Below are 23,149 nucleotides of genomic sequence, written 5' to 3'. Positions count from 1 at the left end.
ACCTACAGAGGTTAAGCACTTCATAGTAATGAAAATGTTCACAGTGAAGGCCAATGGGCAACGTGTTTATCAGTAGTTATACTCATGTAATTGTAATAATCTACCAGTAATGTAATGATCTGACCACCACACTGTGTGGTTACCTCATCAGGCGGCTCTGACTTGATCTTGCTCTCTGGGTGTTCAGCCGTTGGGCCGGGTCCAGTGCCAGGACCTCTGGGTGGGGGGCCGGCAGTGGCTCCTGGGGGTCCCTTTCCTTCCAGCTCCTCAGGCTTGGGCTTCACATCCACCGGCTCTTTAGTATCATCCTTGTTGAGGAGGTAGTGGAGGAGCGCGTGGGTCTTCTCCTTCTTGGGGCTGTGCTGCTCTTGCTTGGGCTCTGTTACTCCTCCTGCTCCTCCAGCCCCCACCTCCCCTGAGACTTCCTGGCCTCCCAGAGTCACCTTCCCAGTGGCCTCGGCCGTGATCTTGGCCACCTCGTCGGGTGTGTTGCTGTTCTGCAGCAGCTTGTGGAGGATCTTGTGCTTCTCCTGCAGCGACGCCGTGTAGTGGGCAGAGGCCAGAGCATTGGCCAGAGCCGTGCCCGACGCCTGGCCCTGATTGGTGGAGGCTGAGGAAGAGGAGGAGACTCCAGAAGAGGAAGGGCTGGAAATGCCTCCTGTGGGGTCCTTAGTGTCGGACCCTGCTGGGGTGTTGCTGCTGCCTGGTGGGGGAGGTATAGAGGGCAAGGCGGAGCCAGTTCCCCCTAACCCCAGCTCCTCAGTGGGGGAGGTCAGCAGCTGCAGCAGCTTCTTATGGCCCTTACCGTCTGGGACTCTCCGGGTGGGTTCTGAGCTCACCCCAGCCTCGATGGCCCCCTCTCTGGGCTCCTTGCTGCCTGCCGGGGCCTGGCTGTCCAACCTGTCTCCGGAGCTCTCGGACTGGGGGTGTGGGTGGTGGTGATGGTGTTGGTGGAGGGGGTGCACGCTGGGCGCAGGACCCAGGCCTCCTGTTGGGCTTTTGGAGTCATCCGGGCCGGATTTGGCGGGATGACTGGGCTGGGTGGACTGAGAGGAGGAGTGGACGCTGGGGGAGCTGTCTGGTTTGTTGGCTGGGGAGGGGGAGGTGAGGGTGGAGGGGAGGGAGCTCCCGACCCCCCTCGCTGATGGCCTGAAGGGCGTTGAGGGAGCTGCTGGAGAAAGAGGTGCTACCTCCTCCTCCTCCATGAGGGCCCATGGGGGAGTGCATGTCTGGGACAGAAACAAAACACACTGTTAGAAACGGTACTATAACTTCTACAAACCAAAAACAAGATTGATCATCTTGTGTTTTATGAAGCACAGCAAAACTATGCAAAGGTATAGTGTACCCCCCCTGATTGACGTACCTCCAGGTGAGTACTGACTGGCACCCATCTTGGGGCTGCCTCGGTTTCGGGGGGACATCAGGAGCCCCTGCTGGGGGCCAATCATCCGGGGACTCCCCAAGGGGCTGTTCATACCCCCCAGTCCGTACCCCCCACTGCTCTGGAAGGGGGGCTGCTGGGGGTGCTGATGCTGCTGCTGGGGGTGCTGATGTTGCTGCATGCCAGAGTGGTTCCCTGGACCTGTGTGGTTCATCTGATGACCCATCTGATTCATTTGGTTCATCTGGCCCATCTGGTTCAACTGATTCATCTGATTCATTTGCATCATTCTGTTGCCCATGCCTCCCCTGCCGCCACCACCACCTCCATTCCCTCCGTACATTGAACCCCCTCCCATCTGTCCCATGTGGCTCTGTTCGTTCATGGGCCCGTAGCCCCGGTTCATACCCCCCATCCCTCCACCAGGGGGCATGTTCATCTGGACGTTGGGGCCCCCCATGCCCTGCTGCCTCATAGGCCCTGGCATCATGCCCCCGCCCTGGGCAGAGCGATAGCCATGCTGCTCCCTGGAAGAGAGGACGAGGAGGCGAGAAGGAGCAGGAGGAGAAAAGAGCATGTGAGAAGTGAGGTTATCATGCCATCCTTGGCGCTCTACTCTTGTAAACACTCAGATCCAGTCTACCAGAAGAGTATCTTGAATACTCAGAAGATGGAACTGAAGTACATACACACGGAAGAAAGTCATTTAAAGAATAAAAAAAGATGTTAATGGGAAAAGACTATCTATTCACAATGAGAACGAGGTGCTCTTCAATTCACTACACAACCTTGTAATCCTTACTTCTTCCAAGTGTTTTTTGAGACTTGTCAAGCACAATAATTGTATCTATTCCTTTTACTGAGAATGGAACAAAGCACCAGGTGGCCTGTAGGCATTCTCCACTGTGTGAAGCATCCATACAAGCCTTCAGAGATATCTGCCAAGCATAGGGAGGATGTTGTGGATATCAGCAGGCAGCAGTTACCTCAGCTGTGTGTGTGTGTGTGTTTGTGTGTACTCTGTGTCTTGCAAAGGTAGCAAGAATGTGTATAACTTGTTTTCTACCTCAGAAGGTGTGTGTGTGTGTGTGTGTGTGTGTGTGTGTGTGTGTGTGTGTGTGTGTGTGTGTGTGTGTGTGTGTGTGTGTGTGTGTGTGTGTGTGTGTGTGTGTGTGTGTGTGTGTACCTCTGTAGCAGGTGGGTGGATATGAAGCCCTGGGCCTCGTTGCTCATGGGGTGGCGGTACAGCTTGCTCTTGGTCTGCGCCGTGACAGGGGTGCCATCCGAGAGAGAAAAACGGTACAGGGGGGTCTCAGCGTGACCCTGTAGGAAGGCTGTTGGGCCAAGAACAAGGGGGCAAATACAATGGGTTCATATCAAGATATGGAAGTGGAATATATATCAAAGATGAGGTATAGGGTTGGTGGTATCATGACAGAAATGTCTCTCAGTGATGCCATTCATGAGAGTTTTTCGACAGGTATGTGTGTTTTGGGACAGGTTTGCGTGTTTTGGGACAGGTACCATATGCATGTGCGACTGCGTGTAACAGGTGTGTGTATTGGTACAGGTGTGTGTGTGGGCGTACCCTCGTGATAATGGCGTTTGTGGGACCAGGGCTGTCCGTCACTGTGCTGTAGGAACATCTGGATACAGCGCCTCAGCAGGTCCTCCCAGCCAGGACGCATTGACGCACGCAGCGAGTTCTGGTCTATCTGGATCAGCTTACCTGGAGGGAAGAAGAGGAGCTGGAGATTGTGGAGCATAGATAGTATATACCTATTGAAAGATATTGTACACGTTTTTTGTAAATGTATATACCTATTTAAGGATATTGTACAATTTTTGTACACACAAGGCCTCATTAAATCAAACTCTGCACCCAGGTTTGCAACACAAGTCAAAAACATCAATTGTGTTCCGGTCAGTCTCACCTGAGAGCTCGTGCCGGGTGTTGAAGCTCTCTGTTCTCTCTACAGCAGTCACACGACGGGCCACACAGATCATACACGACTGCAGATCTAAGGAAGAAGGGAAATAGTTTAGCTTCACATGCACATACATTAAGTTTGGGTTTGTGTGTGTGTGTCAGGTGTGTGTATGAGATTGTGTGTGTCGTGTGTTTGTGTGTGTGTGTCCGTACCTTCCCCCTCTTCGATCATGGCCTTGGGCTGGGTCAAGGCGAAGCATTGCATGGTCTCGTAGCGCGGTCCTCCTGGTCCCTCCTCCACAGGTCCGTGGGTGTGGCCAAACTTGACCAGCATGCGACAGGTGAAGGTGTGGCTCTTCTGACGTGGTGCCTCCCCACCCCAGGACACCCCATTAACTGTGGAGGACGAGACACACACATCAATATACATGTAGTACATACAAATATTTTAACAAGGAGTCCCATTGAGACCAATGTCTCTTTTACAAGGGAGCCCTGCAGGCACACAATTTACAAAATACAATAGAATACAAACACAGTGCCTTCAGAAAGTATTCCCACCCCTTGACTTATTCCACATTTTGCTGTGTTACAGCCAGAATTCTAAATGGATTAAATATATTTTTTTCTCACCCATCTACACACAATACCCCATACAACTGACTAGGTATCCCCCTTTCCCTTTCCATAATGATAAAGTGAAAACATGTTTTTAGAAATGTTTGCAAATGTTTAATTTACATAAGGATTCATACCCCTGAGTCAATACTTTGTAGAAGCACCTTTGGCAGCGATTACAGTTGTGCGTCTTTCTGGGTAAGTCCAGTGTCGATTTGGCCTTGTGTTTTAGGTTATTGTCCTGCTGAAAGGTAAATTAATCTCCCAGTGTGTGGTGGAAAACAGACTGAACAAGGTTTTCGTCTAGGATTTTGCCTGTGCTTAACGCCATTCCATTTCTTTTTTATCCTGAAGAACTCCCCAGTCCTTAACGATTACAAGCATAACCATAACATGATGCAGCCACCACTATGCTTGAAAATATGGAGAGTGGTACTCAGTAATGTGTTGCATTGGATTTGCCCCAAACATAATACCTTATATTCAGGACAAAACATTAATTGCTTTGCCACATTTTTTTCAGTATTACTTTAGTGCCTTGTTGCAAACAGGATGCATGTTTTGGAATATTTGTATTCTGTACAGGCTTCCTTCTTTTCACTCTGTCAATTAGGTTAGTACTACAATGTTGATCCATCCTCCGTTTTCTCCTATCACAGCCATTAAACTCTAACTGTTTTAAAGTCACCATTAGTCACCAAAGTCACCAGTGCTGACCTGTTGCACCCTCTGCAAACACTGTGATTATTATTATTATTATTATTTGACCCCGATCGTCATCTATGAACGTTTGGACATCTTAGCCATGTACTGTTATAATCTCAACCCGGCACAGTCAGAAGAGGACTGGCCACCCCTCAGAGCCTGGTTCCTCTCTAGGTTTCTTCCTAGGTTCCCGTCTTTCTAGGGAGTTTTTCCTAGCCATGGTGCTTCTACATCTGCATTGCTTGCTGTTTGGGATTTTAGGCTGGGTTTCTGTATAGCACTTTGTGTCATTGGCTGATGTAAAAAGGGCTTTATAAATACATTTGATTGATTGATTGATTGATTGGCCTTATGGTGAAATCCCTGAGCGGTTTCTTTCCTCTCTGGCAACTGAGTTAGGAAGGACACCTGTATCTTTGTAGTGTCTGGGTGTATTGATACACCATCCAAGGTGTCATTAATAAATTCACCATGCTCAAAGGGATATTCAATGTTAATTTAAAATAAAATAAAATCCAATCTACCAATAGGTGCCCTTTGCGAGGCATTGGAAAACCTCTATGGTCTTAGTCGTTGAATCTGTGTTTGAAATTCACTGCTCGACTGAGGGACCTTACAGATAATTGTATGTGTGGGGTACAGAGATGTTAAACACTATTATTGCACACAGAATGAGTCCATGCAACTTATTATGTGACTTGTTATGCAAAGTTTTACCCCTGAACTTATTTAGCCTTTCCAAAACGGGTTGAATACTTATTGACTTAACACATTTCACCTTAAAATCTTTTACTAACTTAGAAAAATGTTGAAAAACATAATTCCACTTTGACATTATGGGGTATTGTGTGTAGGGCAGTGACCAAAAATTATTTTGCAATATAATCAATTTCATATTAATAAGGCAAATATAAGGTGAATATTTTCTGAAGGCACTCTATACAAAATATACAAAATTACCAAAACACTCAAGAAAAACAATCTCATTCCTCATTAAAGAGAGGCATCAGTACATAAGGTTATAGGGATGGGACACTGATAGAGAGCCCCAGACCTACAGTACTTACAGTATACTGACAAACTCTGTGTCTCACTATACTCACAAACATATTTAGTCAGTGTCACACATAACATTATATAATTGAGCTAACACGCTTATCCGGAGCGACTTGCAGTTGGATAATACAACAAGGACACACGGCACAACCAGAGACAAACATGATATGAGATGAATTCAAGAAAGAATGTGTAATCTTCTAAATCGTTCAAATATCGGGACACACAACACACGTGACAGTTGAATCAGCCCTGCTTGCTAGAGTATTACTACTTTCCTCCTTAAATCTAAAAGCAGAAGTATCCCCTCTCGTTCTGATTCCTGGCTAAATGGACCATGGGATTAATGTAGCTGAAGTGTCGATTTCCAATATCCCTCCAGCCCTGTGCAGCTGCCGAGGGCAGGGGGGGGGGAGCAGAGCAGCCAGGTAGGCAGGTACACCCAGCCATCTATCCTGATTTGGGCCCTGACTCCTCATCAGAGCACAGCCACCCAGAGGGTCACCTTCACAAGAAAGGGGATGGGGTGGGGGAGGGGTGCTCAACTAAACTTCAAAGACAGAGATCCTACTGTAGGCCCTGTGAAAATACTTTTAGCATCCATCCTACATGCTCTCTTGTCTGACACAAACACAATTAAAAATGTGTTCAAATAGCACAGGTTCCATTACATGGCCTCTCTCCTATTCAGTCATGTGAGATCAATGATTAAGACATGAGGGAGGAAGGTTTGGAACAGGGCCCCAGTCTCCCCCAAGGATTGTCTGATGCCTTATCAGGGACCAAGGTCCCCAGTCTGTCTGATGCCTTATCAGGGACCAAGGCCTTCAGTCTGCCTTATCAGGGACCAAGGCCTCCAATCTGTCTGAAGCCTTATCAGGGACCAAGGCCTCCAGTCTGTCTGATGCCTTATCAAGGACCAAGGCCTTCAGTCTGCCTTATCAGGGACCAAGGCCTCCAGTCTGTCTGAAGCCTTATCAGGGACCAAGGCCTCCAGTCTGTCTGAAGCCTTATCAGGGACCAAGGCCTCCAGTCTGGCTGAAGCCTTATCAGGGACCAAGGCCTCCAGTCTGTCTGAAGCCTTATCAGGGACCAAGGCCTCCAGTCTGTCTGAAGCCTTATCAGGGACCAAGGCCTCCAGTCTGGCTGAAGCCTTATCAGGGACCAAGGCCTCCAGTCTGTCTGATGCCTTATCAGGGACCAAGGCCTCCAGTCTGTCTGAAGCCTTATCAGGGACCAAGGCCTCCAGTCTGTCTGAAGCCTTATCAGGGACCAAGGCCTCCAGTCTGGCTGAAGCCTTATCAGGGACCAAGGCCTCCAGTCTGTCTGAAGCCTTATCAGGGACCAAGGCCTCCAGACTGTCTGTTTCTGACAGGGCAGGTGAAGGGAGGGAACATGTGTCTGTACAGAGAAGGGGCCCTAGGGCATGGGGGTTTCTAACTGATACTGAGAGATGATTTAACAAGGTCTTAGACCGTTAGGATCTTTTCTCCAGCCTGATAGAGACAACAACACCGCCTGGCCGTGAGGCCTGGCATTTCCCCTCAGACACAATTAACCAGCACTTAGGCTGGACAGAGGGGTCAATTCAGGGAGAAAACACACACAAGAAACATAAACATCCCACCCCCTATACACACACAGGGGATTGTGTAAGTGAGAGAAAATGTGTGTTATGTGTGTGTGTGTGTGTGTGTGTGTGTGTGTGTGTGTGTGAAGCCCCAGTTGGCGTGGTCAGTGGTCATCTCACAGCAATGTGCAGAGAGAGCGTATTTCATTCATGGGGTCAGAGATAATGATGGGGGAGAGGTGTGGGGAGGAGAGAGAATACAAAAGAAATATAGAGAAAGGGAAAGCAAAAGAAAGAAACTAGTCCTACCAACCACATTATTCAACACTAAGTTAAGTATAAAAATAGGCAAGAGAATAGGTGAAAAAGACAAAGTACAAAACACAGAGAGAGAGATGACACTTTGGTGCCACTGACACTGCTGGGGAGTAAAATCGGGGAGCAGGTTCAGCTGAGCACCCGTATCCATAATTAATCAGCTTTATAAATAGACACACACACACAGAGAATGAAAGCTGGGGAAGTGCAGCGGTGCATTATTCAGTAGTGAGTAGTTTCCAGATGGCTGCCATGAGATCTGAATAGAGCACAGGCTTGTTTTACACTGTCTGGACCACTGAGTGTGACTGACAGCTCTGCCACGCTCTGTCTGCTTAGCACTAGCTCTCTGTGTGTGAGCAGGTGGGTCACAGTGTGTGTGTGTGTGTATGTGTGTGTGGTACCATTGGTCTTGGGCAGGTTCTTGTGGAACTCCTCCCTGTCGTCCTCATGGAGGATGTTGTAGACGGAAGTGTTGATGAGCTCCTCCTGTTTGTACTGCAGGTACTGTGTCACGTTGTCAGACACAAACACGATGCTGCCCTCCCGGTTCACCACAAACAGGAAGCCATCCAGGGCCTGAGGAAAGAGGGAAAACACATGAACAGTCAGTACAAAGGCCAATAAGAGGCCAGAGTCAGCACAGCCAGCCAATCAAAGAGGAGAGTAGTGACCTTTGATCTCACCTGAAGCAGGAGCGGCCCGAGGTGGTCTTTGTCTATGACCCCCTGTCCCGTGGAGGACACGTCCGACTTCTGTACATCGTCATCATTGGAGGATGCTTTGCCTGAACGGAGGAGACAGTACAGTCAGATATGCCTGACTCTACAATCAAGTACACAGTAACAAATCAAATCAAATTATTATTATTCAAATTTGTCACATGGGCCGAATATAACAGGTAGACCTTACAGTGAATAATAATAATAGCGGGGCTATATACAGGGGGTACCGGTACAGAGTCAATGTGTCAATGTGCGGGGGCACCGGTGTCGAGGTAATTGAGGTAATTACGTACATGTAGGTAGAGTTCTAATACCGCTTGACGTGCGGAAGCTGAAAGAACATTCTATGACTAGGGTGGCTGGAGTCTTTGACAATTTTTAGGGCCTTCCTCTGACACCGCCTGGTATAGAAGTCCTGGATGGCAGGAAGCTGGGCCCTGGTGATGTACTGGGCCGTACACACTAACCTCTGTAGTGCCTTGCGGTCGGAGGCCGAGCAGTTGCCATATCAGGTAGTGATGCAACCGGTTAGGATGCTCTCAATGGTGCAACTGTAAAACATTTTGAGGATCTGAGGACCCATGCGAAATCTTTTCAGTCTCCTGAGGGGGAATAGTTTTGTCGTGCCCTCTTCACGACTGTCTTGGTGTGCTTGGACCATGTTAGTTTGTTGGTGATGTGGACACCAAGGAATTTGAAGCTCTCAACCTGCTCCACTACAGCCCCGTCGATGAGAATGGGGCCGTGCTCCGTCCTCCTTTTCCTGTAGTCCACAATCATCTCCTTTGTCTTGATCACATTGAGGGAGAGGTTGTTGTCCTGGCACCACACAGTCAGGTCTCTGACCTCCTCCCTATAGGCTGTCTCATCGTTGTCAGTGATCAGGCCTACCACTGTTGTGTCATCAGCAAACTCAATGATGGTGTTGGAGTCGTGCCTGTCATGAGTAAACAGAGAGTACAGGAGGGTATTGAGCACGCACCCGAGGGGCCCCCGTGTTGAGGATCAGCGAGGTGGATGTGTTGTTACCTACCCTTACCACCTGGGGGCGGCCGTCAGGAAGTCCAGGATCCAGTTGCAGAGGGAGGTGTTTAGTCGCAGGATCCTTAGCTTAGTGATGAGGTTGGAGAGCACTATGGTGTTGAACGCTGAGCTGTAGACAATGAATAGCATTCTCACGTGTTCCTTTTGTCCAGGTGGGAAAGGGCAGTGTGGAGTGCACAAGAGACTGCATCATCTGTGGATCTGTTGGGGCGGTATGCAAATTGAAGTGGGTCTAGGGTTTCTGGGATAATGGTGTTGATGTGAGCCATGACCAGCCTTTCAAAGCATTTCATGGCTACAGACGTGGGTAGTCATTTAGGCAGGTTACCTTAGTGTTATTGGGCACAGGGACTATGGTGGTCTGCTTGAAACATGTTGGTATCACAGTCTCAGACAGGGAGCGGTTGAAAATGTCAGTGAAGACACTTGCCAGTTGGTCAGCGCATGCTCGGAGTACACGTCCTGGTAATCCATCTGGCCCTGCGGCCTTGTGAATGTTGACTTGTATAAAGGTCTTACTCACATCGGCTGCGGAGAGCGTGATCACATTGTCGTCCAGAACAGCTGATGCTCTCATGCATGTTTCATTGTTACTTGCCTCGAAGCGAGATTAGAAGTTATTTAGCTCGTCTGGTAGGTTCGTGTCACTGGGCAGCTCTCGGCTGTGCTTCCCTTTGTAGTCTGTAATAGTTTGCAAGCCCTGCCACATCTGACGAGCATTGGAGCCGGTGTAGTACGATTCGATCTTAGTCCAGTATTAACGCTTTGCCTGTTTGATGGTTTGTTGTAGGGCATAGCGGGATTTCTTATAAGCTTCCGGGTTAGAGTCCCGCTCCTTGAAAGCGGCAGCTCTACCTTTTAGCTCAGTGCGAATGTTGCCTATAATCCTTGGCTTCTGGTTGGGGTATGTACGTACAGTCACTGTGGGGATGACGTCGTCGATACACTTATTGATAAAGCCAGTGACTGATGTGTTGTACTCCTCTATGCCATCGGAAGAATCCCGGAACATATTCCAGTCTGTGCTAGCAAAACAGTCCTGTAGTTTAGAATCTGCTTCATCTGACCACTTTTTTTATAGACCGAGTCACTGGTGCTTCCTGCTTAAATTTTTACTTGTAAGCAGGAATCAGGAGGATAGAGTTATGGTCAGATTTGCCAAATGGAGGGCGAGGGAGAGATTTGAACACGTCTCTGTGTGTGGAGTAAAGGTGGTCTACAATTATTTTCCCTCTGGTTGCACATTTAACAACTGATTGAAGTTTTCCTGCATTAAAGTCCCTGGCCACTAGGAGTGCCGCCTCTGGATGAGCGTTTTCCTGTTTGCTTATGGCGGAACACAGCTCATTGAGTGCGGTTTTAGTGCCAGCATCGGTCTGTGGTGGTATGTAGACAGCTACGAAAAATACAGATGAACTCTCTAGGTAGATAGTGTGGTCTACAGCTTATCACGAGATACTCTACCTCAGGTGAGCAAAACCTTGAGACTTCCTTAGATATCATGCACCAGCTATTGTTTACAAATATGCATAGGCCTCCGCCCCGTGTCTTACCAGAGGCTGCTGTTCTGTCCTGCCGATAGAGTGTGTAACCCGCTTGCTGTATGTTCTTAATGTCGTCGTTCAGCCACGACTCGTGAAACATAATATATTACAGTTTTTAATGTCCCGTTGGTAGGATATATGTGCTTTCAGTACGTCCCATTTATTTTCCAGCGATGGAACGTTAGCTAGCAGAACGGAAGGCAAGGGCAGATTAGCCACTCGTCGCCTGATCCTCACAAGGCATCCTGATCTCTTTCCGCGGAACTTACGTTTCCCTTTCCAGCGAATCACAGGGATCTGGGCCTGATCGGGTGTCTGTAGCATATCCCTCGCAACCGACTTATTGATGAATAACTCCTCATCCAATTTGAGGTGAGTAATCTCAGTTCTGATGTTCAGAAGCTCTTTTCGGGTCATAAGAGACAGTAGCAGCAACATTATGTACAAAACAAATTACGAACAACGTGCAAAAACAAACAAAATAGCATGGTTGGTTAAGAGCCAATAAGATGGCAGCGCTCCCCTTCGGCGCCATCTTGAATTCCTAACACACCTTGAATTCCTAACACACATCTCCTGTACAATCTCCTGTGCAAGTGTGTGTGCAAATAAGAAAACATTTCAAGTATGAAGAGATGAGCTGTGAAAGGCGTAAAGTAAACTCTTTAGACACAGATCTGTGTAACTACATCACAATCCACTTATTAGAGCTCCAACAACCACCAGGGGTCAGCGTTTTCGAACCTTCCCTCCACACAAAGCACCAGGTAAGGGGAGCAACATCCATATGCAGCCTTCTCTGTCTGAGGAGCGAAGGGGCTGAGACCAGACCAGGGCTGGACGTAGACCAGAGCAGTGTCGTGTATGGTGTGGACTAGGTAGCAGCTTGCCTTGCTGCCTTCATACTTTATATTTAGTGTGAGATTTAAGAGGGACTGGCTGGCTGGCAGAGATCCAGGCAGGCACTAGGCAACAGCAGTATTAATGCAGAAGCTATCTGGAGCTGGGCTACAGGAATCCTTCAATCTGATTAGGTCCCAGGGGGGACAGATACAGCAAACAGAAAGAAAAACAGCCAGCCCTGCTCTGAAGGTAGAGATCCTAGAGGGGGAAATCAATAATTTCCAGGCCCAGGGACATGTACTAGTCTGTGGCGACCTAAATGTCAGAACTGGACAAGAACCTGACACCCTCAGCACACAGGGGGACAAACACCTACCTGGAGGTGACAGCAATCCCTGCCCCATATGCCCCCCTAGGCACAACTATGACAACATAACCAACAAAAACGGGTCACAACTCCTGCAGCTCTGTCGTACGCTGGTATGTACAAAGTCAATGGTAGGCTTCGAGGGGACTCATCTCTTGGCAGTAGTACTGTAGACTACTTTATCACTGACTTCAACCCAGAGTCTCTCAGAGCATTCAGTCAACCCACTGACACCCTTATCAGATCACAGCAAAATCACAGTCTACTTGAACAGAGTAATACTCAATCATGAGGCATCAAAGCCAAAGGATGGAATAATATTAAGAAATACTATAGATGAAAGGAATGTAGTGTGGAAACCTACCAAAAAACAATTAAGCAACACAAATTCAATCCCTTTTAGACAACTTCCTGGACAAAACATTTCACTGTAATAGTGAAGGTGTAAACTTGGCAATAGAAAATCTAAACAGTATATTTGACCTCTTAGCTTCCCAATCAAATCTAAAAATGACAAACAGAAAACCGAAGAAAATTAACAACAATGACAAATGGTTTGACGAAGAATGCAAAAACCAAAGAAAGAAATCTAGAAACCTATCCAAACAAAAACATAGAGACCCAGAAAACCTGAGCCTACACCTTTACTATGGTGATACAGAAATACAGAAATACACTACGGAAAAAGAAGGAACAGCACGTCAGAAATCAGCTCAATGTAATTGAAGAATCCATAGACTCGAACCACTTCTGGGAAAATTGGAAAACACTAAACAAACAACAACACGAACAGTTATCTATCCAAAACGAAGATGTATGGGTAAACATATACATGATCAAATACAAATCTTAGGATACCTGACCACTGGGACTGACCCAAATTTAAGGAAAGCTTTGACTATGTACAGACTCAGTAAACCTTAGCCTTGCTATTGAGAAAGGCCGCCGTAGGCAGACCTGGCTCTCAAGAGAAGACAGGCTATGTGCACACTGCCACAAAATGAAGTGGAAACTGAGCTGCACTTCCTAACCTCATGCCAAATGTATGACCATATTAGAGACACATATTTCCCTCAGATTACACAGATCCACAAAGAATTCGAAAACAAATCCAATTTTGATAAACTCCCATATTTATTGTGTGAAATACCACAGTGTGCAATCACAGCAGCAATATTTGTGACCTGTTGCCACAAGAAAAGGGCAACCAGTGAAGAACAAACACCATTGTAAATACAACCCATATTTATGTTTATTTATTTTTCCTTTTGTACTTGAACTATTTGCACATTTATTCTTAATGTTTACTGTTAATTTGTATTGTTAATTTCACTTTTGTTTATTATCTACTTCACTTGCTTTGTTAATGTTAACATATGTTTCCCATGCCAATAAAGCCCCTTAAATTGACATTTAATTGAGAGAGAGAGGGGATAGAGAAAATGGGAAGAGGGGTGCAGAAGGAGAGGGAGGTGGTGGAGAGGTAGAAGGAAAGGTAGAGAGACAGAGGGAGAGAGAAGGGGTAGACAGAGGGAGAGTGAAAGAGAGAGAAATAAAGAAAGAGAAAGGGTGAGAACAAATTTGTAGAAAGAAAGAGAGAACCAGACAGAGTTGTAAAGAGTGAAATCCAATGGCACTTTATTATTCACTTCCGGTAACTATGGCAACCTGTCTCCGGAGAGTCAGTGCCAGCTGTACTTCCCCTTCCTGTCGAGGTGGCAGAGACTAACTGTCACCTCCCCCTGCCTCAGTCTCGGTCTCTGTTCAGACTGACTGTCACTTCCCCCTGCCTCAGTCTCTGTTCAGACTATAATCCTCCCACTCAATTAGGCTCAGCTAGATCTAGGACACTAAACTGATCTTAGATCAGTGTCTAGGGCCAACTTGAGCCTACTACTCCCTGCCGGTCCCCCTACCAATACCCATCACAGGAGGCTGCTGAGGGGAGGACTGCTCATAATAATGACTGGAATGGAGTGATTGGAATGGTATCAAACACATGGAAACCATGAGTTTGATGAGTTCGATTCCATTTCATTTACTCCGTCCCAGCCGCTACTATGAGCCTGTCCTCCCTAATTAAGGTACCACCAACCTCCTGTGCCTCCAAGCCATTGTGAACACCTGTGGTGCCTATCCAAAGGGGGAATGAAACATGCTCAAAAGTACTGTAAAATTACTGTAAAAGTCTGCAAATGATTCACTATCTACAACAACTTCAACAAGATTGTACCAGACAATAACGGAGGCAAAGCCGTTCGGTTTGATTACCTGTAACGGCAGTTACACAACCATAGTTGCTCTCGCACGTACACACACACACACACACACGCACACACGCACACACAGACAGGCACACAAAAGTAGTGACATACACACAAAGCCCTGCCAAAGTTCCCCCCAAACAATCACCAACAGCCCAGGCTGTGAAATGGTGTGGAGATGAATGAGTGATGGATGAGTATGTGGCTCTGTGCACCTGGGCCCACAGTTCTCCCTCTCCTCTGTCCCTCCCCTCCTCTCCCTGGCCCAGCTGCTCTGGGGGAAAGACACACAGCCAGGGCTCCAGCCCTCTCACAGACCTGCTCCATACTATCAGCTCTAATTGCCTCCCTCTTAGCCCATCTGACTTTCCAGTGCCACTCCAGTGCTAATCCAGTGCCACTCCAGTGCAAAACCAGTGCTACTCCAGTACCACTCCAGTGCTAATCCAGTGCCACTCCAGTGCTACTCCAGTGCTACTCCAGTGCTACTCCAGTGCTAAACCAGTGCTACTCCAGTGCTACTCCAGTGCTAAACCAGTGCCACTCCAGTGCCACTCCAGTGCTACTCCAGTGCCACTCCAGTGCTACGTTCACATCTACTAGGCTATGATCAAGGCCAATAACACTCAAAATCTTTTAGGTGCACTAACAACATTGGGAGCCACAGATTCAAGGGGTGATATGATGAAAGTATTGGTGATGGGTTTACTATTAGTCTTGTCCTCAGGCTGACAAAAAGTAGTGCCCCAAATAGGGAATAGGGTGCCATTTCTGACATTGCCACAGTACTGGTTCTGAGACAGCCATGTCTAAGAGTGGTACTGTGTAGTCAGTGATAAAGTGACAGATATTACTAATGGGTTAGCCACGGCTACAGTGGGTGTCTGTCTCTACTCACCCTGCTCTTTTATCTGTCTGATCTGGCGCACTGTCTCTTTGAGGATGGCACACTTGTCTGGCTTGACGTTGAAGCTGTCGATGTCACCGAGGTTGGCAGAGATCAATTCGGCCAGCTCCTCGATGTATTTAGTCTCCTGCTCCCGCCGTCTCCGCTCACACCTACAGGGTATACCACTATGTGTTATTACCGGTATTCACCATTATTATTTACAGTTGTTTTACCAGGGTTCTATTCATTAGGCACCAAATGGAAGAAAATGGACTGAAACAGGGAGGGACTACCTGAAATTATACAATAAGAAATGCTTGTATTCGTTGTCCATTTCAAAACTATTAAAAAATAATAATAATTCCATGCCGACTGAATATGACCCTGGTAGTTTGACTACGAAAACGGCCTATTTCCATGTTTAAGGTTACCGAATCTGCCCAGAGTCTTTAATGCGCCGAATGTCAATTACAGTATAGCATTTTGGGAATGTGGCTCGATCACTTTAATAACAATCTTTCATTCTCTAGTTCAGGTACTCTGAGCATTGACTCATCCTTGCTTGGACATACACATTCAACCTTCCATGACTTTGAGAATGGAGTTTCAGACTATTCAAACAGAAACCGGTTTCCAACAGGTCAATGTTGAGCTTAACCCAATATCCCACCCAAATAATCTAATGGTCAAATATTGTGTAACCGGTTTCAAACTGGTTCAAATTGGCTATGTTTACACAGGCAGCCCAACTCTGATCTTTTTTTACTAATTGGCATTTTGACCAATCAGATCAGCTCTGAAAAAGATCTGATGTGTTTGGTCAAAAGACCAATTAGGGGTGAACAAAATCAGTATTGGGCTGCCTGTGTAGACAAGATACTCTTAAGGTGAATGACTACAGCTACTCGTGATCTCCAGAGTCAGTAGCCAGGGTTGACCTACAGTAGAATACAGTAAAAAGCCCTGTTGTAATTCCAAATGTATGAATAAAAATGTGTATTATCGGACTTGGCAAAATATATTTGTATGTTTTGTCACCAGCCCCCTACTCACCCCAGACTGGGCGTGTCGCAGGTAGAGAGCTTGCGTTTTCGGTTTTCCGAGCTCAGAGGCTCCATGGAGTTGTCCCCCAGTCCACTCATCGTGTACACATATCAGCACCTGACAGGGACAGGAAACACAAACCCTTAGACAACAGGTGAGATGATTTGAGGGACGGCCAATAATATGTTAATGTGGCTGTTAGGTGAAGAGACAAACAGGTGTAGGAAACCTCCATATATAAACACATCTAACCTTATTGCTATTGTTTAAACCCAAAGACAGACACCCACACCGACATGAAGGAGAAGCTTTATGTTAAATATACATATACAACCAGGGTACTCTTAAGCTTATATTATGCATATAAGACACTCTTGGCACAATATGAAAAATCGATATTGCATTTAGCATTGTCTGCTTCCTCCTCTCTCAGAGTAGTGTGTGTAGGACCGGCACACACACACACACACACACACACACACACACACACACACACACACACACACACACACACACACACACACACACACACACACACACACACACACACACACACACACATATAGCAGGATTAGCAGCGTCTCTGACAGTAAGCCAGGCTGCACGACTAACCCAGTTAAGACAGACGTCTGTCTCCCACAATGCATCACACTCGGTATACAGGAAGTGGGCTGACAAAGGAGGGGGGGAGAGGAGAGAGAGAAGTCGGCAGCAGGAAGTCTATGCTGATTAGTCTATTTCTTTACCAGTGACGCTGGGGAAAAGTGAGAGGGGGTGGGGGAGAGTGAGTGAATGCAAAAGGAGGGAGAGTGAATGAGGTAGGATACAGAAAGGCAGAGGACATAGAGGGGGGAGATGCAGGAAGAGAGCAGGAGGATAAGAGAGGTTAGAGCGGTGGTAGACAGAGGAGAGAGGGAGCAGAGAGGGAGAGGGAAAAGCGAGGTGAAGGGGAGGGAGCAAGAGGGAGAGCGGGAAGAGAGTGAGAGAAGGAGTGGAAGAGAGAAGGAGGAGAGAGAAAGAAGAAAAGAACGCATGTAGATAGGCCCATGAGCTTTGAGTCTCTGTGGTGCACGATCGGGAGGAGAACCACACTCCAGTGCCTTTCTTAACCTTCACAGCAAGTGCATAATTTTTATTCCATTGATTACATGGTTACCCTCTGACCGACATGCATGAAGCCTCTAATGAATAGAAAATAAATCCACCAGAGGGAAAGGACGCAGTGTCGCCATTCTCTCATTCTATCCATTTATTTTACAGATAGTTTTTGTTATAATTATTAGTGGTAACCTAATGTTTATCCATCACTGTGATACATATTTTAATTTCAATCATTGCAAGGACATCCGACTAAGTTTGACGCTACATTATCCCAGCGGTTGACTATTCACCAAATATTGCATTCTAAAATTCTAAAGATAGCCCACTAGAACGGCTCAAGAATAGACGTTCTACCCAGCCTATGCATTCGATCAAGCCTGCTGGTCCGGCAACATCTGTCACACCCTGATCTGTTTCACCTGTCTTTGTGATTGTCTCCACCCCCCTCCAGGTGTCCCCCATCTTTCCCATTATCCCCTTTGTATTTATACCTGTGTTCTTTGTTTGTCTGTTGCCAGTTCGGCTTGTTTGTCAAGTCAACCAACGTTTTTGTGTCTCAGCGCCTGCTTTTCCCAATCTCTCTTTTTCTCACTCTCTTGGTTTTGACTCTTGCCTGTCCTGACTGAGCCCACCTGCCTGACCACTCTGCCTGCCCCTGACCCTGCCTGCCATCCTGTACCTTTGCCCGACCTCTGGTTTACTGACCCCTGCCTGCCTTGACCTGTCTATTGCCTGCCCCTGTTGGATTATTAAACCATTGATCATTTGACGTTGTCTGCATCTGGGTCTTACCTTCCTACCTGACCGTACGAACAGGCCCTGACTGGCCCAGCAGACCAGGGCCAGCTGTGCAACGCCATCTTATCCCAAGGAGCCTCCATTGGTAGGCACAAGAAATTGCTTCGTGGTCTTATGGAGGGAGTCCAAACGTTGGCTGAATGCCATGACCGGGCGTTGGACATGCTGCTGGAGCAATTCCGCGGGTTGTCTGGGGGGCAGCCTGCCACGGTGGTAACCCCACCGCCCCTCAGTAACTTGGCAATTAGCAGCGCCGCCCCACCGGCCACTCCACCTTCCCGGGAGCCCCATTTACCTCCCCCAGAATGCTTTAATGAGGAACTGAGCACCTGTCGGGCGTTTTTAGCTGTGTGCCCTCATTTTTGAGCTTCAGCCCTCCTCCTTCCCCTCGGATCGCTCCAAGACAGCCTACCTCATCACGCTGATGTCTGGGAGGGCTCTCACCTGGGCTACCGCCGTATGGGAACAACAGCTGGCCATGTGCGTGAGTCTGGAGGGGTTCATGGGAGAGGTGAGGAAGATTTTTGATGCCCAGTTCTCCGGGAGAGAAGTTGCCCGGAAGCTAATCCAGCTCTGGCAGGAACGCCTGTGGAGTAGCCGACTATGCGGTGGATTTCCGCACGTTGGCAGCGGAGAGTGCGTGGAACCAGGAAGCACTGTTCGGCATGTTCCTGCACGGCATCTCGAAAGAGGTCAAGGACGCGCTGCTCGGAAGTTACCCATGGATCTTGACTCCCCCATCGCTTTGACCATCTGCATCGATGGGCGATTGTGGGAACGACAGATGGCGAGGAAATTTGATTTTGCTCGCACGTCCAGAGATTCCACCTCGTCTCCGAGTCGTCCCCGACGGTCCCTTTGCTGAGAGCACCCGAGGTTTTCCGACCTTCCTCGAGAGTCACCGAAGACGGCCGAGGCACTGTTTCCCGAGTCATTGCAACTAGGCAGAGGTGGGCTGTCGCCAGCGGAACGGCAACACAGGATCAATACAAGGAGCTGTCTGTATTGCGAGACTTTTTGTCATTTTGTGTCCTATTGCACGGTAAAAGACCAGTCTCACGGGTAGGAGTGACTACTCTGGTGGGCCATATGGAGAATTTTTCTGCTTCCCTTACTCGCACCCTTTTTTCATGTCATTCTGCTGTGGGGAAACCAGTCCAAATCTCTCCGGGTAATCATTGACTCTGGGGCCGACGAGAGCTTTTTGGACACCACACTGGCTTCCGAGCTGAACATCCCCACTCATCCCCTCTCCATTCCCATGGATGTTAGAGCGCTGGACGGATGCTCTATAGGTCGGGTCACCCATAACACCACTCCCATCAACCTACGTGTGTCAGGGAATCACAGCGAGACCATTCAATTCCTGGTCATCAAGTCCCTGAGATTCCCGTGGTTTTGGGATTCTTCAGGCTTCAGCGACACAATCCCGTCAACAGGTCTACGGGTGCTATCATGGGCTGAAGTCCGTTCTGGCATGCCTATTGTCTGAAGTCGGCGCAACCAACCTGATCTGTTTCACCTGTCTTTGTGATAGTCTCCACCCCCTTCCAGGTGTCGCCCATTATCCCCTGTGTATTTATACCTTTGTTCTTTGTTTGTCTGTTGCCAGTTTGGCTTGTTTGTCAAGTCAACCTGCATTTTTGTATCTCAGCTCCTGCTTTTCCCAGTCTCTCTTTTTCCTCGCCCTCCTGGTTCTGAGCCTGCCTGCTTGACCACTCTACCTGTCCCTGACCCTGCTTGCCGTCCTGACCCTGCTTGCCGTCCTGTACCTTTTAACCTGTTAGGGCTAGGGGGCAGTATTGACACGGCCGGATAAAAAACGTACCCGATTTAATCTGGTTACTACTCCTGCCCAGTAACTAGAATATGCATATAATTATTGACTTTGGATAGAAAACACCCTAAAGTTTCTAAAACTGTTTGAATGGTGTCTGTGAGTATAACAGAACTCATATGGCAGGCAAAAACCTGAGAAGATTCCTTACAGAAAGTGCCCTCTCTGACAAGATCTTGTTCTTCTTGTCTCTGTTTATTGAAGACTGAGGATCTTTGCTGTAACGTGACACTTCCTACGGCTCCCATAGGCTCTCAGAGCCCGGGAAAAAGCTGAATGATATCGAGGCAGCCCCAGGCTGAAACACATTATCGCGTTTGGATAGTGGCCGGTCAGAGTACTCTGAGACTCAGGCTCGTGCACGAGATGTTTTTATTTTCTCTCTCTTTGTACGTATACACGCTTTCCCGGTCGGAATATTATCGCTTTTTTACGAGAAAAATGGCATAAAAATTGCTTTTAAACAGCGGTTGACATGCTTCGAAGTACGGTAATGGAATATTTCGATTTTTTTTTGTCACGAAATGCGCCATGCTCGTCACCCTTATTTACCCTTTCGGATAGTGTCTTGAACGCACGAACAAAACGCCGCTATTTGGATATAACAATGGATTATTTGGGACCAAACCAACATTTGTTATTGAAGTAGAAGTCCTGGGAGTGCATTCTGACGAAGAACAGCAAAGGTAATAACATTTTTCTTATAGTAAATCTGACTTTGGTGAGTGCTAAACTTGCTGGGTGTCTAAATAGCTAGCCCTGTGATCCCGGGCTATCTACTGAGAATATTGCAAAATGTGCTTTCACCGAAAAGCTATTTTAAAATCGGACATATCGAGTGCATAGAGGAGTTCTGTATCTATAATTCTTAAAATAATTGTTATGTTTTTTGTGAACATTTATCGTGAGTAATTTAGTAAATTCACCGGCAGTGTTCGGTGGGAATGCTAGTCACATGCTAGTCACATGCTAATGTAAAAAGCTTTTTTTTTCTATAAATATGAACTTGATTGAACAAAACATGCATGTATTGTATAACATAATGTCCAAGAAGTGTCATCTGATGAAGATCATCAAAGGTTAGTGCTGCATTTAGCTGTGGTTTGGGTTTATGTGACATTATATGCTAGCTTGAAAAATGGGTGTCTGATTATTTCTGGCTGGGTACTCTGCTGACATAATCTAATGTTTTGCTTTCGTTGTAAAGCCTTTTTGAAATCGGACAGTGTGGTTAGATTAACGAGAGTCTTGTCTTTAAAATGGTGTAAAATAGTCATATGTTTGAAAAATTGAAGTTTTTGCATTTTTGAGGTATTTGAATATCGCGCCACGGGATTACACAAGCGTCCCACCTAGCCCAGAGAGGTTAACCTGTTGGGGGTAGGGGGCAGTATTTACACGGCCGGATAAAAAACGTACCCGATTTAATCTGGTTATTACTACTGCCCAGAAACTAGAATATACATATAATTATTGGCTTTGGATAGAAAACACTCTGAAGTTTCTAAAACCGTTTGAATGGTGTCTGTGAGTATAACAGAACTCATATGGCAAGCAAAAACCTGAGAGAAATCCTACCAGGAAGTGGAAATCTGGATGCATGGGCTCTCTTCAAGTCGTTATCGAACAAAAAATGCATGTATTGTGTAACATGATGTCCTAGGAGTGTCATCTGATGAAGATCGTCAAAGGTTAGTGCTGCATTTAGCTGTGTTTTGGGTATTTGTGATGCATGCTAGTTGCTAGGAAAATGGCTGTGGTTGTTTTTGTCGATGTACTCTCCTAACATAATCTAATGTTTTGCTTTTGCTGTAAAGCCTTTTTGAAATCGGACAACATGGTTAGATTCAGGAGAAGTGTATCTATAAAATGGTGTAAAATAGTCATATGTTTGAGAAATTGAAGTTATAGCATTTATGAGGTATTTGTATTTCGCGCCACGCGAAGCGAGCGTCCCACCTTGCCCAGAGAGGTTAATGTGCTTCTTCTTGAGCCACTCCTTTGTTGCCCTGGCCGTGTGTTTTGGGTCATTGTCATGCTGGAATACCCATCCACGACCCATTTTCAATGCCCTGGCTGAGGGAAGGAGGTTCTCACCCAAGATTTGACGGTACATGGCCCCGTACATCGTCCCTTTGATGCGGTGAAGTTGTCCTGTCCCCTTAGCAGAAAAACACCCCCAAAGCATAATGTTTCTACCTCCATGTTTGACAGTCGGGATGGTGTTCTTGGGGTCATAGGCAGCATTCCTCCTCCTCCAAACACGGCGAGTTGAGTTGATGCCAAAGAGCTCCATTTTGGTCTCATCTGACCACAACACTTTCACCCAGTTGTCCTCTGAATCATTCAGGTGTTCATTGGCAAACTTCAGACGGGCATGTATATGTGCTTTCTTGAGCAGGGGGACCTTGCGGGCGCTGCAGGATTTCAGTCCTTCACGGCATAGTGTGTTACCAATTGTTTTCTTGGTGACTATGGTCCCAGCTGCCTTGAGATCATTGACAAGATCCTCCCGTATAGTTCTGGGATTCCTCTTATTTATCATGCATGTACAGCGTACAGAGCCTTTGAGCGACAAATCTGTCAGACAGCGCAAGAGCTGCTGCTATAGCAGCATCTCAAACAGCAAATGCATAGGCAACGGAAGGCAAGCTACATCAGCACGTCACACACCACTTTGTAATGAGCTGGAGGCAGTAAGAATAAACATATACTTAATTGTTTGAAACTTGACCGTTTTATTACATATGAGGCATGTCTTACCTTACTTCAAAGTAGTGTAGCCAAAATCAGACCATATTCGTGGAGGAAATTATTTTTATATGAACTTTCTTTCATTGTCCAGAAGCCAAAGGCACAACCCTAGTCATATTAGCAACCCACGCTAGTTGTTGCATATTAGATCTCCCAACTTTCAAAATCCCAAAGTGATATTTTCATCTCTGTCACATGAAACTGCTTGCATGTGCGGTGCGCTTTTGACAATTGTTTTCCCACTAATTCCATAATGGAACGAACATGCACGCGTAGTCTACTGCTTCGTACGCTTAAAAAAATAATAGTTGATCAACATTTTAAGCTAAACATTCTCATCTGTTGCATCATACTCATT

At 46.9% G+C, this 23,149-nt stretch overlaps 1 protein-coding gene across 1 annotated transcript in view; it reads right to left on the bottom strand.

Annotated features, from left to right (window-relative positions):
• LOC106566728 (nuclear receptor coactivator 3-like) overlaps positions 1-23,149 on the bottom strand; it is a 107,280-nt gene that overhangs the window by 4,934 nt on the left and 79,197 nt on the right. Inside the window, 11 exon segments of the mRNA XM_014135048.2 lie at positions 144-1,136; positions 1,138-1,229; positions 1,367-1,911; positions 2,571-2,718; positions 2,973-3,113; positions 3,319-3,405; positions 3,528-3,710; positions 7,986-8,160; positions 8,268-8,368; positions 15,267-15,427; positions 16,311-16,418. Of these exon segments, the coding sequence (XP_013990523.1) occupies positions 144-1,136; positions 1,138-1,229; positions 1,367-1,911; positions 2,571-2,718; positions 2,973-3,113; positions 3,319-3,405; positions 3,528-3,710; positions 7,986-8,160; positions 8,268-8,368; positions 15,267-15,427; positions 16,311-16,399 (2,715 nt within the window). The 5' untranslated portion in view covers positions 16,400-16,418.

The sequence above is a fragment of the Salmo salar genome, chromosome ssa13 (genome assembly GCF_905237065.1).
Source record: "Salmo salar chromosome ssa13, Ssal_v3.1, whole genome shotgun sequence".
Lineage (NCBI taxonomy): Eukaryota > Metazoa > Chordata > Actinopteri > Salmoniformes > Salmonidae > Salmo > Salmo salar.
This window is presented reverse-complemented; position numbering and strand designations above follow the sequence as displayed.